This window comes from Ostrinia furnacalis, unplaced genomic scaffold (genome assembly GCF_004193835.3).
Source record: "Ostrinia furnacalis isolate ACB-3 unplaced genomic scaffold, ASM419383v2 OfSCF0191, whole genome shotgun sequence".
In the NCBI taxonomy this organism is placed as follows: Eukaryota; Metazoa; Arthropoda; class Insecta; order Lepidoptera; family Crambidae; genus Ostrinia; species Ostrinia furnacalis.
This window is the reverse complement of record NW_021130430.1, coordinates 58,393-76,581: the sequence shown is the minus strand read 5'-3', so window position 1 is coordinate 76,581 and position 18,189 is coordinate 58,393. Positions and strand designations below refer to the sequence as shown.

General features: G+C 38.6%; 2 protein-coding genes across 2 annotated transcripts in view; both read right to left on the bottom strand.

Moving 5' to 3' along the window:
- The window catches only part of LOC114354450 (SH3 domain-binding protein 5 homolog), a 93,983-nt gene extending 76,468 nt beyond the window's left edge, over positions 1 to 17,515 (bottom strand). Inside the window, exons 1-3 of the mRNA XM_028306843.1 lie at positions 17,198 to 17,515; positions 12,291 to 12,353; positions 6,917 to 7,094 (exon numbers count right to left, since the gene is read on the bottom strand). Of these exons, the coding sequence (XP_028162644.1) occupies positions 6,917 to 7,094; positions 12,291 to 12,353; positions 17,198 to 17,266 (310 nt within the window). The 5' untranslated portion in view covers positions 17,267 to 17,515. The remainder of the gene's footprint in view (positions 1 to 6,916; positions 7,095 to 12,290; positions 12,354 to 17,197) is intronic.
- LOC114354440 (F-BAR domain only protein 2) lies at positions 12,724 to 17,298 on the bottom strand. Its single transcript, XM_028306831.1, has 2 exons — positions 14,170 to 17,298; positions 12,724 to 13,950 (listed from the first exon to the last, which is right to left on the bottom strand). The coding sequence occupies exon 1, from the start codon at positions 17,134 to 17,136 to the stop codon at positions 14,455 to 14,457; it is 2,682 nt and encodes an 893-aa protein (XP_028162632.1). The 5' UTR covers positions 17,137 to 17,298; the 3' UTR covers positions 12,724 to 13,950; positions 14,170 to 14,454.
- Positions 17,516 to 18,189: the final 674 nt, after the last annotated feature.

Genomic DNA, 18,189 nt, shown 5'->3' with positions numbered 1-18,189 from the left:
CTGTGCATATTGTATGAGCACTCAGCGCACATTACGGCCCTGACCGCGTCCTTCGTCCCGCAGGAAGCAATCATGGCCTATAGCGGACGATAACGCGCTGAATTGATTTAAAACCCGGCAAGGGTACGAGAAATATAGCTATCTGTACTTTACAGTCAGCGTCAAATACTCTGGTCATCAAAAATGGGCCCACCTACGTTTTACAGGAAAACTCGTTTCTACTGACACAATCATGGTGCCCCAACAATATTGGTGTTATTTGAAAGCCCAATAAATATCCATAAAGAAAAACACATTTAATTTCTTAATAAACGATTAACATAATAATATACAATAAATGTGACTTGAAAGAAAACCTAACTTTGGGCTCACCTCTGGGAACAATTAGACTAATTTTTATGGTTATAAAACCAAATAATGATCTCACGTGTGCTCTTTAACAGATAGATAGCGATTAATCCCAACTTAACAGTTTCATAGCCATAAAAGTTGGCTCAAGCGTAACTACCTATTTTTTGAAGAAGTGACTCTGGAATCTTCTACAGACACATTTTTGGGGTAAAACCTTTCCTTTAATGAAATGAAGTTTAGAACTAGGCTTTTAAATGGTGCCAATATTGGTGGGAAGTGGGGATGCATACGTTTGAAAGCGCTTGTCGCGGGAGGTGCGATTTATTTGATGTCGAGTGTAGTTCCTGGCACCCAAAGAAGCCAAAGTTTGTGTTATCAACTTTTTGACCACTTTTGGGTGTCTCAAATTTGACATTGACTGTACTATAAAATATAGATTAAATTTACGTAGGCCCTTTTCAAGACATAAACACGTTCCAATATAGCTTGCCCTAAAACATTACTTTGGCACAATATAATATGTGCTGGTGCTGAAAAGAAGTGGCGGAAGAAAGTCAGTCACCCAGAGAGAATCAGAATCTTCTCTAGGCAGTCAGGTACTTAAAATTTTTCTAACCAAAGAATTTATCAATAACAGCCCAGCTGCCTAAATTCACTGCTTTGTTACTTCTCTTATCAGTGCTCTGATATTTTTGTGTGAAACAACCAATATTTTTCCCGATTTTATGTATTATCAATTCTGTGAAATTAATTAGGTTATATGACTCGTTAATGGCATTTGATTAAGCATTATAAGAGGAAATGGAAAAACTGTTTCATGAAACTCTACAAAACGTACGGAAACCTTCGGAAACGGAACGAAAAAAAAACGACTATGTCTACACGAAGAAGTACGACTTCTTCCCTTTTACGTGGGACACTATTTAAGTTGTGAGCCTAACTATGAAAACAAAGTAGTTTATTATGAAAATGGTATTGATTGCGTTTATTGGTATTGTCTTTCATGATTTATGTACTTTTTAATGTGTCCGAAACACTTTTCATAGCATTTTTTCCACTCAGCTTGAGGCACCTCCAAAGCATGATTTTTGACCGCACCGACAGTTGCTTCTGGCTACATAAATCGCTATTCAGGCATTTAATTTTAATATATGGGTACCAAAAGAAGTGTTTAGATTCTAAGCAAGAATTTTTTAGCGTTGGACCTGTTTATTTCATATTTTGAGTGTTCAAATAGTCAGTTGTTTGACGAGACGTGTAAAAGCTCACATTTTCGTCATGAATGGCGATTCGACTATGCTGGCCAGTTTCCCTTATTAAACTAAAGACTTTTGAAAAAAAAAGTGGCTGTTTACTATTAAGAATTAACCATTCTAAATTTCTCTAGTGAAGTTTCTGTCATATAATCGGATATTTCGGAAAAATAGGCGACCGTAAGTTTCAAAGTGTTCCGAGCGCATGGGACTTTTGTTGGAATTGGTTCATCTTAAAACACCTCCATAGTCGATAGCTGTTTATTTTCGGGATCATTATACATATATCCTTAATTCGTCAACTGTCACAATTTTAAAAACGGCTTTTAAAGCTTTTTAAACGTATTTATCAAACATTTCCAAGGACTAAACGACACAAGCGTCCTATTGAGCGTTTGAAAAATTTTGTGACATCCAGCGAGAAAAAAACGTATTAACCATAATATGGTTATACAATATTTTATTACTGTTAGTGGAATTAATGCCTAGGATTATCTCAATCCTATGATATATCACATGACGAGGTTTCTCTTCTATTTTTCTGACAACATCAATGTTTTCCGCCACTATTAGTCATTTTGGACGACTTTCGCAAAGTTCACTGGTGAGCCAATGACATACAATATTATAATTCTTAAAGTAGCGTTTTACAATGGTAAAGGACAGATCTTTATCACCAAAAGTGAAATTTAGCTGACCGCTTCAGTTTTGTATTGATTAACCACGTCGAAAGTCATAATAAATCTTCGCGCGAAAATTATTATACATATATCCTTAATTCGTCAACTGTCACAATTTTAAAAACGGCTTTTAAAGCTTTTTAAACGTATTTATCAAACATTTCCAAGGACTAAACGACACAAGCGTCCTATTGAGCGTTTGAAAAATTTTGTGACATCCAGCGAGAAAAAACCGTATTAACCATAATATGGTTATACAATATTTTATTACTGTTAGTGGAATTAATGCTTAGGATTATCTCAATCCTATGATATATCACATGACGAGGTTTCTCTTCTATTTTTCTGACAACATCAATGTTTTCCGCCACTATTATTCATTTTGGACGACTTTCGCAAAGTTCACTGGTGAGCCAATGACATACAATATTATAATTCTTAAAGTAGCGTTTTACAATGGTAAAGGACAGATCTTTATCACCAAAAGTGAAATTTAGCTGACCGCTTCAGTTTTGTATTGATTAACCACGTCGAAAGTCATAATAAATCTTCGCGCGAAAATTCCCGCAAGTCAATTCCATGTTTTTGTAGTCAAGATAATTTTCAATTCAATGTTAATAATACAAAACGTGCTCAAATGATAAAAAGTTTTGAATAAGGTTATAGTCAAAAATGTCAAACTTTTTATTAAAAGTATCAGATGTCGTCTAACAGCACGTTATGTTGTCGAGGCTCACAACTTAAATAGTGCCCTAGTATTTCTATAAGTACAGTCGTGTCTGGTTCTANCCCTTTGTGCGCGAGCCCGACTCGCACTTGGCCGGTTTTGAGGGCTGGATCCGCGCCTGAGGGCCAGGAAGAGAAGTTGATTGAGCGAGACTACTGTCTCTAACTGCACTGTAAAACTGGCCTCCATTAATTTAGCGCGAGTTAATGTTATTTCAACTAGAGCTATCTAGTTCGCTATTAGGTACCTATCCTTAGGTGTGATCTCATGCTGTTTTATTTGGTAGTTTCACAAAGTTGTCATAATGAGTGGAAAAGACGAATAAAGGAAAAAATAATTAAACAATATCTTATCAAAGATAAACGAAGAAAAAGGAAGTAGTGATTACAGATCAAGAAATTTTAACAAAGACTATAAATAATTAATTTATTAGACAAACATCGGTTACAAAATTACAGTTTTCAATTTAACATATCAACGTGTATATCCCTCTTGGTTTGGCAGATTTTACTTTGACAAAACACGCTTTTCACATCTTTTAACCGTTCGTTAAGCTCTGCTCACATGTATTTCGGTTTGCCCAAAAAATTTAAATCCAAAAACGTGTACTGTCTAAGTAAATTCTCGAAATGACCGCTACCAAACATTTACAGCCTTTTTAAATACAGATCGAAACTGGCTCACGTGTGCCACACACGTGTACCCCACGGCTTTGATGTTTAATATACTGTGCATATTGTATGAGCACTCAGCGCACATTACGGCCCTGACCGCGTCCTTCGTCCCGCAGGAAGCAATCATGGCCGATAGCGGACGATAACGCGCTCAATTGATTTAAAACCCGGCAAGGGTACGAGAAATATAGCTATCTGTACTTTACAGTCAGCATCAAATAGTTTGTGACACCCAAAGTAGCTAAAAATTTCTCAACACGTACGTGTTGTTAACTTTTTGGCCACTTTCGATGACTCAAACTATTTGACGTTGACTGTACGATTAAATTCAGATTCAAATTCTCAGTAATGTAGGTAAGGCCCTTTTCAAGACACTTATACACGCACATCATATTGGCTGGTGCTGAGAAGTGGCGGAAGAAACTCAGTCACCTTTCGGAATGTTCTAGAGAGAATCAGAATTATTCAGAATTCTCTCAGGCAGTTAGGTACTTACTTTATTCTAACCAAAGAATTTAGCATTAACAGCTTGTTATAGGCACAGCCAGCTGCCTGAATTCACTGCTTTGTTACTTCTCTTATCAGTGTTTTGATAATTTTGTGTGAAACAACCAATATATTTTCCGATTTTATGTATTATCAATTCTGTGAAATTAATTAGGTTATATGACTCGTTAACGGCTTTTGATTTGAGAAGCATTTTAAGAGGAAATGGAGAACTGTTTCATATGAAATTCTCTATAATTCATACGGAAATCTTTGGAAACGGAATGGAAGGGAATATACTTCTCATTGGACTAGCTAGGAAAACTAAGATAACTGTGTAACGACAAGTATTTAGTCTACACGGAGGAGATTTTTTCCCTTTTGTTTCCATACAGTCAAGTCTGGGTTCCATCTCGAAATTATTCAAAGCAGTCTTGTTTAGCAAAAATATTACTCATGTTATTCGGCAGAACCAATTTTTACACCATGTCAAGATGGGTGGTTAACACAATTTGAAACCTTGGTAATAATAACACCATCCAACCAAAAAAGTGCAAGATAAAAGTGCTATTAGCACGAACAGAGGCGAACATGGCCAGCAGATTGCAGACATACCACACCACGATAGTGTGGAATTCACGCGAGATGTGCGCGTGCGCATCTTTTGAGAATTTAGGATTCATCAACAGTTAATGAGAACCAGAAGTAAAGAAATTACACAGCGATGCGCTGATTTATAGTGCTGATCCAGGATTTTGATTTCAATTTGGGAAACTAATTGTTGACGAGTTATTTTGTGAGAATCGTAGACTTCAAGGTTCATTGGCTGTCCAGTTGGTTGGTTTAGTCTCAGCTTAATGTCGGTCTTTTATCGTTCCGTGAATCATGGTTGTTGGAATGGTAGATTAGTAAGTAGGCCAGTTATCGTGACTGTTTTCACGAGAATGACCTACATCTTGCCCTCACAGTGGCACCTGGTGTTTGGTAAAGCATAATTTTTGAAATAGATTTAGTGTTGTAGGTCGAAAAGCAAGTCTCAAAGTTAGGTAGTGTATCGCAGAATTCGCAGACCCCAGTCGTGTGTACAATCGGCCTTACAAAAAACAAAACTAGCAAACGAGCCCCGATGATTACATTTAGTATGTGAGAAATCTGTTCCCCTCCATATTCATGAGCGTTCAATACATCGTAACGATCTCCATTATCATGATAATGTGGTTTTTCTCCAGCTTACCGAGAAATGTGATGTTCGCCAGTCGTTTAAATTCTAATTTGATTGAAAGTGAATTTATGAGTTGGCTGATGTATGGTTTGTGTTGAAAGACCAGACACGCTATGGCGTTTATAACGACAGGAAAGAGAACTAGTAAAACAGTTTACGGTTCCGTTCCTGACCAGATTAAACGCTTGTAATTGGTTTGTTAATACATAGTGCTAATGAGAAACAAGTAGCAAATCACCAATATCCTAAACATAACCGGTAAGAAAGGTTGTAACAGGCCACAAGATAGATAAAAGAAAATAAAATAACTAGCGGAAATTGAGCCGATAAAGAACCGCGAGCCATTGAAAGCGAACAAACGATTTGCGGATGTCAGCAAAAACGCCCGATAACATGGGGTCCGACTCCGAATAACGAGATCGACGAAGTCAGAAGGTTATTTCCTTGCTAATCCATTCATTCTCTACCAGACTTTATATTTTAGTGTCAAATATTCAAACAGAGCAAATAATAGCAAATATTGACGACGGTTCAAGTGTCTGGACAAAAGAAGAAAATAAAATGAATTATGTAATTCGAATGGTGGATGTTTTCGAATTCGATATGATAAACGGTTATTGGCACCATATTGCCTTTCGAGTAGAACCCCAGAAAATGAATGAAGGTCGCAGGTAAACGAAGTGTCTGTTGGACAAACGGTCGCGATAACAGAGGTAAACGAACCTGCGGTAATGAGAGATAGTAGTTTAAATAACAATTTAACATCTTGGAGGGTTTTATTTAACTTTGTCCCGACCGATATCACGTTAACATTATTTACCTAAATGTTTACAGATCTAGCATACAAAGTATTCCTATAAGAAATGGGTAAAAACACAGGCAGTAGCTAATGATAGCTCGCGAGCGGAAATTACTACGCCCATCGTACCTCGGTAGGAACGGGACTTATACACGCAGGTTTCAATTTAACTTTTATGTTTTGTGTTTATTTCTCCAATCCTTTCCAAACACATTTGAGCAGGAATTTTTATCGAAATCAGAAAATTGAGTGGGTGTTACGAGTTTCAGTACTTTATCAGTAAAAAAATATCACGGTCTCTCCGCACACATGTTTCATTTCTTGTTAGTGTTAATTTAAAATGTTATTGCAATTTCATAATGAAAGTGCAATAACATTTTAAACGGAAAGTATCTAGCTAGTATTCGAGATTCGTTTGGGTCCGTTTTAAATGGTTAATTAAAACCATACTCGGTAAACATTTTTACAGTCAGTTCATCAACTTTATTTCGACCACAAGACATCTACTGCTGAACATAGCCATCCCGCAATAATTTCCAGATTGGCAGCAGTTTAACTAGTACATTATTCATAATTCCGATTCTTGACCCCAATGGGTTTCATTGGGGTTTCATCTACCAAAGAACCGTGCAACTATTAAAGCTTCGCTTTTTGTTTTCTGTTAAACAAAACTATCTCCAGAGTCTTCCTCCACCATCTATTAACATGACACAATACCACTTACCACTAGCCCTCTGAAACTGCACAGCCGCCCTCTGGCACTCGGCCCTGGCAGCTGATGCCACGTTCACAGCGTCGTAGTAAGGCCTGGACTTGTCCACGCACGTCCCCAGCCGTTTGACCAGCGCCTGCAGCCGGCGGGACGTCTCGTTCAGCAGCAGGTGGAATGTCTTCATAGACTCCTGCAGGGTACGGTTGTGGGGTCATTATAGGAATACTTAAAAATCTAATTTTATGTCTATTTCATCATGGACTCCTGCATGGTACGGTTGTGGGGTCAGTATTTCTAATACTTCGAAAATCTAATTTTATATCTTTCGTCATGGACTCCTGCACGGGTCGGTTGTGGGGTCGTTTTACTCTCTAACTCTGTAAAGTAAAGAATGTGTGCATCTAAAAGGCATTTAATCGGAAACGTTTTCCTAACTAGTCATATTATCTAGGTATCGTGGCTTCATCTCCAAGTTTTGGATTTATCATGATAGGTGAAAGGTTCCGTCAGAATATTCTGCGTATAATTATGCAAGGTGAATGCAATGTCAATAGTTGTTAAGTATTTTTTCCTGTGCAACAGTGCAAGTACGAAGGGTTGCGCCAATTACAGCGGTCGCCCAATTGACCCGGCAGCTATGCGCGCGCGCCGCGTCACTTCTATTAGCACACCTTGAATCTCTATTTATTTTATTTAGCTCGTGCTTCGCTGCGTTGACGTGTGTTACGGCTGTTTTCCTACTGTTTTATTTTCTAAAATATTAAGTTGTCGCTTAAAATAAATTCGTAATCCTTTTCAAAAATACGTATGACATCATCGCGTGATCAGTGCAACGTTGATTGTCACTGTTATTACTTTAAGTGATAGTTAAATTGCATATTAGGCATTTTTGTTGCAAAATAAAACGTATTATCCCATGCGGCATGCATAAGATTCCAAAATATTTAGCTTGATTTGCTGTCGTCTGTACTCAGATATTCTGACTTCTCTGCTGCCATTTTCATATCCCTATGTCATTAGCGACATCCTAAACAGACCGCACAATCTTGGAACGAGTTTTGCTCGTACTACGCGATTATCTCACATCCTTCAACTTACTATAGTACAAGAGTATGGACAACAAGTTTTACACCTCCATACTCGTAAAGTGGTGCTAAACCGGTTACCGAGTACAACAGGTGCAGGTGCATATGTCCGGTAGGTCTTATTGCGGTTGCAGAAGACTGCAAATGGGTGCATAATGCACACTGCAGCTGACTGTATGACCACGTAACAGGATTTCTTTCATCTCGTTACGCAATGGTTGTCGTTTGCCTTTGTTTGGGCACAATGCTGGTAGGAATACAAGGCTGACCATTGTATTGTATGTATTGACATTATGTAAAAAGCAGTAATTAAATTTTGCTGACTCCTGTATCTTTGTTATTCAATATACTTTTTTAATTATTGCAGCAGTAACGTCTGGGTCTGGTAAACATATTGAATTGAAATAAATTGAAGAGGTAGAGACAGTCCAGAATTTTCTGCTTAGAGCCTTGTTTGAAAAATAAAATTTGTAAGTAGGTCTACGTTACTAAAAAAAATGAATTTTCATTTTTTCGCTGAGGCATTATTTAAAAAATCAATCAGTACTTTATCCCGAAATCTTGCCGCAGCACGGTACAAATGGCAAGGTTTACACGGCGCGCGCGCAGAGGTCAAACACCAGGCATTCGGATACGCACCTCTGTTACGCATGCCCCAGCGAACATCTTTAGTGGAACTACCAACCATTCACTAACTTGAACCTATTGATTTCATCTTTAAGACAAGGCACTAAAGTAGTATTTACATGAGCAAGTAGCGCCAAGTCGTTGCGGTGTTGTAAGACAAATGAAGCTGAGTTTTCACGGATGGAAAATAACCAACTCGGTCAGTACTCTCTTCTATAATACTTATAATAAGTCAGGAAATGCTTAACCTAATCGACTATAAATCATAACATAATACGTGTAAGAGCACACACTCGCGCATATATTTTTTCATTTCCCTCATACTACAATTAGGAAGAGGACATTATTATCTTCATCAACGGTATTGATCAAGCATAAGCTAGTAGTGCTACTAAATTACAGGGAAAATTTTGCGTCGTATTTTTCACGCAAACAAGTGTAATTTAGACACCGATAACTACACGAGGAAAACATGTTTATTATGCAAACCGGTTTAAATAATAAAAATAAGTACTGCGTGTCTCTTTTATACACTTACACATCCAAAAAGTTAAATAAAACTATATGAAAGCCATACATATTAAACAGAGGAAAACCTGGCCTTGATCAGTGCGCATGATAAATGTTTTCCACTCTCATAAGTGAAGTTGGTCTATTTTTGTCTACAATGGAACGTGCTAGTATCAAAAATGTTCGGTTGCTGCACAAATCGATAGCTGTATGATTAGCCAGGTGTGCGTTTGTTCTCAAGGCTACTCCATCCACGTTTTACCGATTTTTTAGGAACAGAAATCATAACTTATTTTACCCTTGAGATGAGATAAGGTTATGTTTAAAGCCAAAACTGGTCGACTCTATAATTTTTAAGTGCATTGTAAAAACTAACTTGTTTTAGGCGTCTGATGAAAGAATTTTAAGTTCAGAACTCAAAATAATCTAATTTGATGGATAGACAAAACCATTTGAATGAATTCAGATGCTTACTGATGCGATATATTTCTATTATTTAACCAACGGTGAAAAGACAGTTGCTTCCTGTAGAAAGTCCCAAGTTCCCAACCATAAATAACACCTTAAAATTTAAAAAACGATTGTTGCAACTCATGCGTATAAACTTCCAATTAATTATGTACAAGACTGCACATAAAGTTAAACACCCTGGCATCTTATGTCTTTTGTAATAGGTACTATTTTGAAACGAAAATGTACAGTCTGAGATGCAGTTGACTGCACTAAGGTCAGGTGCCCAACATCTGTCATTGCATCGCTTATCGAGCACGAACTTAATAGAATTTGTAAACATGTGATAAAAACTGAACTCAGAGTATAATAAATACTATTCTATTTGTTGTACCTTTACGCCATATTGCATCAAGGTTTAAAGATATGATGGTTGCGTTGCAAGTTACAATGGATGGTAATCAGGTTGGTATAATGAAATCGCTTCTGCAACTGATGAGGGAATACACCTTTTCATTTTACATTGGATTTTCTCCCTCAATTAGGTTTCCATACAGGTTCTAGAATGTAGCTGGTGTCAGATAATTAATTCCTCTCTACTTTGGGACTTCCCTAATCTGCAGATGATAACTTGGTGGCCTCAAAATGGGTCCCAGGCGACCAATACATCTCCTTGATATTTTTTTACTGGGGATGTTGAATGAGAAATATTAAATAAGGAGAAATCACAAGGGTTTTTTAGGGTGTTGAAGAACTGCAATGGGACAAGGATATGCTTTTTATACAGGTGCAAATAGAAGTTCTCTGACTTATGTCAGACAGAGATATATTATTATCGCCCTTTATACAGATTAGTATGGGATTAGAAGAATCCCTATTGAGAAATGCCTTGCAAAGGAACGTGACTAGAAAGCCATCACAAGGAAAACATGAAGCCATAAGATTTCCCTGAAAATAATACAGTTTTAAAACTAAACACAAATTCAAAAGTCAAATTATGTATCGCTTCCTTTGGGTGAAATATTGCAAGCTTGAATAAACCTGATTTTATAAAAAGAATAATATTATGATTAAAATCACTGCGGAAGGCACATTACTCTATCGGTCCGTTTGTCTCATCATTTACCTGAATTTAGACTATTGGAAAAGTTGTAAAGTAATTACATCAGAATCAATTCTCTGAAAGATCGTAAATATTGTAAAGGGCACATTGATATAAAATAGCTATTACTTGCAAGAATAAAAATGGGTCATGGCTGAAAGCGACTGCCAACAAGAATTGTGTTGTAGAGATGATTGATCGAGAACAGACGAAGGAAACCATTTTCCAAAGAATACGAGTTCGAGTCGTGCATAAATGATCCTGCAGGCAAAAGTTGAGTCATATTTTACTTGTAAAGTCGGCAAAGTTCCTCTCAGTTTGTGCAAAATTATTGCTTCTTCCCAGCGGATTTTAAATGGGATATGAATTTTAGTCTTTATCGCGCGCGTTTAAATCGCGTTTAAAAATCCGTATCAAATAGGTACCAATTTCAGTAGTCCCATACCATCATCCCTTGTACCGAGATTCAACAATATGTCGAATGTATTGTTTTAAGTCGCTTCCACTTTCGCCCTGATCATCACTTACCATCAGGTGAGATACAGGCCAAGAGCTTCCTCGTTGTGGATAAAAAAAAGTTTGTTTTCTGCACGTAACATGATTATCTGTAGTTTTGTCTTATTAAAATAAATAAATGGGTTCAACTCAACGGTATCGGGAAACGTAATAAACTGAGAGAAAAACTTCCTTTACACTGATTTTCACTTATAATATTGTACTGTGACTAATAATTCATTATACGCTGCTAGCAACGGCTAATACATTGCATAATAAGATAGGTCGGAAAATAGTAATACTACCAATTTAAAGCGCCTTAATCACTGCACAATCGGTAAATCCAAAATATATCTTATCACAAATGATATAAGAACTTTACCACTAATTTGCCGATTACACAAGATAAGAATGCATCCGTTGCAAAAGGCACGGACTGTGAATGTCACATAGTGGCATTTGCAACGAGTACTGGGAAAATATCCCACTGTAGTCCGACAATTTATTGTTAGGCAATCCGATATGAATGGCTTTGATGATTAGACAACTATATATGACAGTAACTGACGGTTATAACGTACTTTGGGTTCTTCGTAGAAGCCACCTGTGATAATGCCACGTGGCAATATGAATACATCCTTATAGTATACATATTGCCACGTGCCGTGCGTGAAGCGTGGTGGTGGTGCTGCATAATATAAGATGATACATGCATCAGAAGTGACTATAGGCAATTGAATCAGAGGTCATCAGATCGATCATTATGTCGTTACTTTATAGATAATGAACGGATTCGGATAAAAACTGTGATTAATTAATTAATGGATGCGAATATTTTAATACGACACACGGTTATCGGTGTTGCCAGGATCATGAAAGAAATAATATGTAGTTAAACGCAAGGCTAAGCGTAGGCGCAGACCACCGATTTTTAGTTGGCCGATAGTTGGGCCTCTATTTTAATTTGTATGAAGAATTGGCCAAATCAAATCGGTGTAATGTCCGCACTTCCATACATGCCTATACTGATCAACTGTCCGACTAAACTATCGGCCGATGAAAAATCGATGGTCTGCGCCTAGGCTAAATTTAACTTAGTATAAAATGATGAACTCACATCAAGCTCCAGCTCCAGCTTGTTAATCTCGTCAGTGGCCGCATTCAGCTTCTCCAACTCGACCTGGAACGTTTTGAAGAACTTTAGGCAGTCGCACGGCACTCTCACGCTCTCCCACGCGTGGGGCAGTAGCAAGCAACACGTAGGGACGGGAAACCTTCGCGAGTGACGCCTGCGCATCTCATACAACTAGATTCCTACGACTAACACTATCTTACTGTACCAAAATACGATTGCTTCCTGTCCCTACGGCCGGCACAAACCTGCCGTATCAAGATAATGTCAGATACGGCAAATCTGCAGCCGACAAGCGACTAATACATAAACTTTACTTACTTATTTATCTCTTCTATTTGCCACTTATATTTCGGTCCAAGGAAAAACTCAGTGAAAATGCTAAAATTACATTTTATTTCAAATTACCATGAATGTAATAGTACAGTATACATAGAATCATACATGCGATAAATTTTACAATACAAAAATACTTTTTTTACGCGATCAATTGTGTTTTGTTGTGGTTAGGTATATAACATTTGGTGAATTTATAAATGAAGTCGATTAAATAGTTCTAATACAATTTGCTGCCAAATTATGATTCCCTTATAAAAATTAATAACATAATTATTTGTGAAAATAATAATTCTAAATTACATTTAAAAAGTAAAGAACATAATTATTAGTACTGGAATGGTTTTCAAGTTTTTATTTAATAATTAAACTGTTTATTTTATGAACACTTCACTTTTGGTAAAGTTAGTTTAGTTACTATACAAAAGGTAGGAGTTCAATAAATATTAGGCCGTCAGGCTGCATGGAAATATTACAATCCTAATATACATTATAATAATAATAACTATATTTAGAAACATTAAAATATGAGATTACTAATGAGTAAAACTTGAAATAACAAGAAAAATTACTGGATAAGCAAAGAAGTTAACAATTTTGTTATAACTTGTTTAAGGTGGATCTCCACTAAATGCTCCAAAAAATTCAAACGTAAAATAACTAAAAGCAAGTACTGAAAACACTGGTTTCAGAGATTCACTTGAACCAAAGTCCAACAAGGTTACTGAAACTGCAATAAAATAATATAGGTACAGTACAAGGAATTATTCATCCTCTAAGTACTCAGTAGGGTTAGTTATTGTGGCCTTAATAAGTAGATGAGATTAATAAGATTATTGTGTTTTAGGCCATCATAAGTGTTTACTAATAATAAAAATATATTCTAAATACGTAATTATAGGTCACAAAGTGAAATTATTTTGTGTTAATGCAACTAAAATAAAAAAACTACCTAGAAATAGTATGAAATAATGACCGCAGAAGTAGCAAACAATAATGTAATGGGATAATTTTTTGATAAACAAAATAATAATGGATATTATAATACACCTATTATGGCTCTAAAGGCTGTAAATTAAAGATATTATAGCCAAACTGTACAGCTCATTTGGTTGGGTTATTAACTCTCTATCATGTTTAACATGTTTAAATTAGCAGGTCATTCACATACCTAGAAACTTAAATAAAATTAATAATTTATTTGTTATTTAAACTAAAAATTGTGATGCTACTGTTTCTAGCAATTTATACACATAAAGAATCGTTAATTTTATACAGACTGGGCAGAAAGCAATGCTGAATATTACAAACTAGCTTTCCGCCCGCGGCTTCGCGCGCGTGGACTACATTATCTACCTATTTTACGGAACCCTATTTTTTTCCAAAATAAAATTTAGCCTATGTTACTCGTGGATAATATAGCTTTCAAATGGTGAAAGAATTTTTAAAAACGGTCCAGTAGTTTTTGAGCCTATTCATTACAACCAAACAAACAAACAAAGTTTTCCTCTTTATAATATTAGTATAGATTACATTTTAATGTAAATGGCACATTTGTATAAAAAGTATTGTGAATGCTTTATTTACCATCATGTAACTTACAATTTTATAATAATGAAAATTGACAAACTTATTTAATAACTAACATAACATAATTTCGTGGACAGGAAACAGTCCTATAAGGTACCAAAGATACATTTCGATGAGAAATATGGACTATTTATACAATTCTACACATCGCGTACACACCTTAAACATCGACGAAGATAACTAAGTATCAACCGATACGTGAATTCATAAGGATTTGGACCGATCAGTGCAGCTCACTATCACAAATGTATTTGCCGGAGACGAAGCGGCGCTTGACGAGCGAGAGGCGGTAGCCGCCGCCGACGAGCTCGAACTCTATGCCGGAGAGCGTGGCGCCCTCGCAGTTGAACTGCGCCGAGGCCGTGGCGCGGCTCGACGGGCCCGCGCCCAGCTCGAAGCGCGCGCGCAGCGAGCCCACGCCGCGGGCCTCCGAGTGCTGCGACAGCTCCGTGAAGCGCCACAGCGCCTGCCCGCTGTCCGCGCTCCACTGGCTCGGCGGCATCGCGATCACGTTCCGCACCGCGCCGTTCATCGGCACGCACACCGACACGTTCAGCAGCGGCGACGGCGGGCTCATCGCGTGCAGGTTGTACTTGTAGTCCACCTTCAGGTCTGTGTGGTCGCGCTCGCACTTCCAATAGGCCACCAATTGGAAAGGACACGACGCCGCCCCCGCCTTCGGGCGGATCTGGTACTTCAGTATGTCCACGTTGAAGTACTGCGCGGTCGGATTCTTCTCCGACTGCCTCTTCAGCAGGGAAGTCAGAGCGGGCATGTTGAACTCCACCACCGTCGAGTCGCGGGTCGACAGCATCGCGTTGATCGATATCAGCTGCTTGTTCGGCAGCACGTTGTCCAATCTGTGGATGTTTTTCAGTCTGAAGCAGAGCTTGGCGGGATTCGGATTGTTAGCCAGAACGCCCACTATGCCGGTGGGGAAGGACAGCATCATGTCGCCGGACATTTTCACCTGGCATTTGGACTCCTCTGTGCCCCGGAAATATGAGTGTATGATCTCGTGAAATGCGACAGCCAGGGGAATGGTGTCGGCCATGCCGATGGTGAGAGGGGAAGGTCCGCGGGAGCCGGAGGAGCCGGCGGTTCGGAAGTCGCCTTCTGACCGCCTCGAGGGTGGACGTGGCAGCGAGATGGTGGATATCGTCGGCGTGGACGTGCGGACGGCCGATTGACTCATCTCGCCCACTTCCGAAAACAAGTCCCCGACGTCCGCCGTGGACACAGGCGTGGGACTCTCCAGTAAATGCGATTGATTAGCTTGCAATGGCGCATACGGATTTGAGACGTTGCCGTGTGGCGAGGTAGGATTGCTCCCGGTAGGGCTTTGGAAGAAGTTCAGATCTAACAAATCGCTGCTCGCTTTACTTGTGTTGGCGTTTGATCCGCGTCTTGTATTAGTGCCTATTTTGTACAGAGATATATTTTCTACAGTGGCCCTCAACTCGTCGACACTGGCAGACATGGGAGCGCCGCCATTACTGATAGGTTTAATCTCCACATGAATCTTACGATCTCTATCCTCATCTGAGTCAGAGTCTGTGGAAGAGTAAACACTACCTTTTTCATCTTTAGGTCTTATGCAGTAACCCTCCTCATCTACTTCAGGAGAATTCATCAGATCCTCTTTAGTCACCACCTCCTCTTCTTTTTCTTCTAAATCAGACTTATCACCTGCATTTGAGTTTTCTGATATCTCATCTTTTTTCTTTTTTGATTTTTTTAATTTGGTCTTGGTCCTTCTGCTACGAAGGAACCATTTTGATTCACGGAGAGGAGTCCTGCCCATGTTGCTGTCTTTGTCTGGAGCTACCGGTGTGGCCGGTGTACCGCTGGGACTGGAAGGGGCAGAGCAGGGAGCCGCTCCATCAATACTGCCACTTGGCTCATCTTTGCTCTGGAAACTTGGAGTAAACAAGTTCAGGAGAGATGTGGTCCTTCTTGAAGTCTTAGTGGCAAACGATGGTTCTTTCTTGGGTGCCTTCTGAGGCTGTGCTGGCTTGTGAGAACCATTCGAAATGGTGGATATTTGATCTGCTTCTGAAATCGAATTATTAGCTGACCCTGGCTTGGTCAACGATGTGGGCAGCTCTACCAAATTAGCTTTCTCTATAGCATTATACTTCTCTATCAAAAATTGTTCAAGAAGCTTTTCTACAGTTAACTCTAAGCACTGATGTTTAAAATCCCTGTGAACCTGTCCTATCAGATCGTGATTGTTCTGAGTGATGTCTGCATACGCATTCACAAACTGTTTCATCTGCTTCAGATGGGCCTCCTCAACATCCTGAAAATGTTTACAGGTTTGAGTCATTTTCTTTTCAAAATCTTGTTTTACAAGGTTGTATTTTTCAGCCAGCTGCCGATAGTCCTCATGAAGCTTTTTGAGTTTAACTTCTGCTTTTTCTATGTCTTTAGCTGAAGCATTATCTTTGCGCAGCTTTTCTAATTCGGTGGACTTGCTGGTGTACACATCTTTAGCTTTCTGCAAAGCCTGCTTAGTGTTCTGTATGAGGAGCACTACTTCGAGGGTGTTGGACTCGGAGTCCTTGACGGCCTTGTGTTTTTTGTGAAGCTCGTCGGCGTAGCGCGCCACGTCCTTGACCAGCTCGCCGACCTTCTGGAACATGTCCTGGTGCAGGTTGGCCAGGATCTCGGCCGAGCACTTGAGCACGCCCCAGAAGGGCGCGAACGTGCCCTGCGCGCAGTTGCTGTTCGCCTGCTTCGCTAACTTCGCCAACGACTTCGAATTGGACTCCTCGATGTTCGATCGCTCTCTCAGGTACTCCGACAGCTCCTTGCTCGCGATGAGACCGTATTTCATGTTTTGATACAGAATATCGTATCCATTGTGCTCGTTGGCGAAGTAATCGACGAAGTTGACACTCATCTTTGCAGTTACAAAGGCTACAGTACAGTTATTTCAATACATTATATTGTCACTCACTGACCTGTATTCTGGGATCGAGCTCAGAATCACCATTGTCGTCGGCTGGTATCGTGAACGAGGATTCCTCCATTGTAGTTAGGACTAGGAAGCCACCCAATCACCTAAATTACATCACCGACACAAAAGTTTAGCGTCACATTCACTATAAATTCACTGAGTCCGATTGGTTTTTATTGTTGAACATCACATAAAACTGTATAATTTGGTAATATATAAACGAGAAATACTAAATACAGCTCCGAGTAACGTGTTTTTTACCAAAATAAATAATAAAATAGGAATTTTTCATTCAAGATGACGTCCACCGTCATGACGTCAAAATCATAACAATAGACAAACATTTAAACTTTTTTATAAGAGGATGATAGTGCTGTATACAATTGAAAGTTCAATTAATTACTAGCATATTCATTTTAAATCTAGCACCGTTATGGTAGTGATATTATTTTAGAAATAAAACTTCAAGAAGGTGATTTAAATTATTAAATCAATCACAGGCTTGACTTTGGAATAGATAATAACACACTTTGACACTACATATTCGAATACCTTCGATTACTCATAAATCACAGTTTAACTTTATACTAGTCTATTATCCCTCCTTCAAGCTCAGTTGGGTAATAAAAAAGAAGCCTCTTCTCTTAATTTTTTATCTTATTTGCAGCGCCCAACAACTTCCATAAATATTATCTATCTTTTGTAATGTAACACACTCTAAGAACCCATGTAGTATGGAAGCAAATGACATTTGGAACTTTTTGCCCCACTTTTCGAAAAGTAGCGGACACTTACAAACGAAACCTATCACAGATGATACATACTAATATCCAATGAATTACCGTGCATTTTTTTTTCTCTCTTATATGGGAATATTGAGAAAATGAAGTTTTAATATTTTATTTTATTTTACATTTAGGTAACATTTTTGACGACCTCGGCGGCGGAGAGGCGCACACACCGGTTTTCAAGGTGTGCCGGGCCAATCCTGAGGTC

Bases quoted from the DNA above. Each gene is read 5' to 3' on its own strand.
- LOC114354440 (XM_028306831.1), bottom strand. From the start codon at position 17,136: ATGAGTGTCAACTTCGTCGATTACTTCGCCAACGAGCACAATGGATAC.